Below are 2,381 nucleotides of genomic sequence, written 5' to 3' on the forward strand. Positions count from 1 at the left end.
TAATGCATAGATCAAGGTGAGTACAGTGTTGGTACCAGATGAAGAGGAATTTTCATCGTCACAGTGAGCCCATTAACTTCACTCAAGTCCAAGTCTTCCCCATGTACATTATCACCAGGTAGCTTCCAGTCAAACCAATATAAGATGTTGGCAATCACATATTCAACTGAAGTAACACCAAATGCCAATCCTGGACATCCCCTTCTCCCACCTCCGAATGGGATGAATTCAAAGTCTTGGCCTTTGAAATCAATGGGATTGTCTTTAAATCTATCCGGGAGGAACTCTTCTGGCCTCTCCCATACAGTAGGGTCCCTTTGGATTGCCCATGAATTGACAAATACTCTTGTTTTTGGCGGAATATCATAACCTTCAAATTTCACATTTGCTGATGTTTCTCGAGGTACCAAGAGAGGAGCTGGTGGATGTACTCTTAGAGTTTCTTTGAGGACACGCTTCAAGTAATCCATTTGGTTGATGTCATTCTCATCTATCTTTGATTTCTTTCCCACCACCCTTCTCACCTCTTCTTGTGCTTTCTTTATAATATTTGGATTTTTTATAAGCTCCGCCATTAACCATTCCAAAGTTGTTGAAGTTGTATCAGTTCCTCCCACAAACATATCCTGAAATTATGGAAACACAAAACTTTAAGACATGAGTTTGCGTGTGTGTGTGTGTGGGTGTGTTATAGAGAGAGAGAGAGAGAGAGAGAGAGAGAGAGAGAGAGACCATTAGAATTGCTTTGAGGTTGTCTTTGGTGAGCTCAAAGTCGAGCATGCTATTCTTTTGAAGTCGGAGGAGAATCTCCACGAAATCAAGCTTATTAGGCTGGTCATCATCACTATTCCCTTTCTTATGTTCTTCAATCACTTGATCAAACAAAGCATCTAATTCTCTAGAAATGGCTTTCAGGCTTGGAGTTAATCCCGTAAGAACATCAACCCATCCAAAAAAAGGGAAAAAATCTCCAAAACAAAATGCTACAAATAGCACCATTACTCTCCTTGATAGCTCTCCAAACCTGCTCTTACCATTTTCTTCTTCAAACTTCCGTCCAAGTATACATCTAGAGGCTATGTTGTTCGAGGTTGTAATGAACATCTCGCTTAGATTAACAGAACCCCCTTTGAGACACGTGTCATGTATCTTGTTGATCAACGCTTCAACTTCTTCTTCCTTTACATAATGGAACGATTGCACACTTTTGATGCTCAAAAGTTCGAGGACACTAATTTTCCTTGCTTGTCTCCAGTACTCACCATAGGGTGAGAACCCTACATCTTTGCATCCATAGAGTAAGATTTTGGCAGCTGTGGTTTGGGGCCGGTTTGAGAAAATGATATCATGTGTCTTCATCATTTCTCTGGCCATGTCCGCAGATGACACAACAAGGGTTGGAACACTGCCTATGTATAAGAATATTAGAGGGCCGTACTTGTTAGAAAGGGCTTGAAGAGAACGGTGTGGAAGTGTGCCAAGCTGGTGCAGGTTGCCGATAATTGGTAGCTTTGGTGGCGATGGAGGTAAATTGGGTTTGACACTTTTAAAACACTTGAAAACATAGAGAAAAGGGATGAGAAAAACAAGTGAGAGGAGTGGATTGAAGGGTAGTATTTGGTGCAGCTCTTGCCATGATTGTTGCAGCAATGATAGTAGAGCCATGGCCATTTCCTCTTTCAAGTGTTTAGCACAACGCAACTCTCAGTTATTATATATAAAAGATTTTGGTCAAGATATTTACAATCTTGATGTAAGAATAGTTAATTTGTAAACAACCAAGGGAACAATTGACGTCGATTAGTGCAAAAAATCAAGACGCAATCTAGCTAGGCTTCTTTTTCTTGTGCTTTTGGAAATGTAGAAAACTAGCACTTGGTCTGATCTTGACTCTCAGCCAATTCTTATCGGAGAAACAAAGAGAAAGAGACAAATACATGGACAAAAATTCTTTCATTGGAGAGCGACTAGCTCCCAACCTTTACACAAAATTCCAAAATTTCAAGGAGCGAAATGGGTGTGCGTTTGAAACGTGTCTGTCAAGGTGTCGGGCAAATTGAAGCTTTGGGTGTCACACGCATGCATTTTTCACATCACATGGTTGGCTTTAAGACTTTAAGGAGTGTTAATCTTATCTTCCAACACATCATCTGCCCATTTATTCGTTGCTGTACTTGTCAGCCACTGAGCATTCACATTAAATTCTTTATTTTGACTTAGTAATTGACGTCAATTTTTCCATTGGTTGTTTTACAAATTAACTATTCTTACATCAAGATTGTAAATATCTTGACAAAAATCTTTTATATACAATAACTGTTTTAACACGTGTATAAACTAAATAAACTAGCTCTTTTGTTGAGTAAGTTAGTTAATTTTTA

At 39.2% G+C, this 2,381-nt stretch overlaps 1 protein-coding gene across 1 annotated transcript; it reads right to left on the reverse strand.

Annotated features, from left to right (window-relative positions):
- Positions 1–10: 10 nt before the first annotated feature.
- LOC132175638 (cytochrome P450 71A1-like) lies at positions 11–1,744 on the reverse strand. Its single transcript, XM_059587642.1, has 2 exons — positions 733–1,744; positions 11–626 (listed from the first exon to the last, which is right to left on the reverse strand). Exons 1-2 carry the CDS (start codon positions 1,669–1,671, stop codon positions 12–14), a joined length of 1,554 nt encoding a protein of 517 aa, XP_059443625.1. The 5' UTR covers positions 1,672–1,744; the 3' UTR covers position 11.
- Positions 1,745–2,381: the final 637 nt, after the last annotated feature.

This window comes from Corylus avellana, chromosome ca3 (genome assembly GCF_901000735.1).
Source record: "Corylus avellana chromosome ca3, CavTom2PMs-1.0".
In the NCBI taxonomy this organism is placed as follows: Eukaryota; Viridiplantae; Streptophyta; class Magnoliopsida; order Fagales; family Betulaceae; genus Corylus; species Corylus avellana.

What these genes read in the sequence shown, in the direction of transcription:
- LOC132175638 (XM_059587642.1), bottom strand. Translation starts at nt 1,671, where the DNA reads ATGGCCATGGCTCTACTATCATTGCTGCAACAATCATGGCAAGAGCTG. An exon ending in ACCTCAAAGCAATTCTAATG is followed by an intron (nt 627 to 732) that starts GTCTCTCTCTCT and finishes CCATAATTTCAG; the next exon opens with GATATGTTTGTGGGAGGAAC.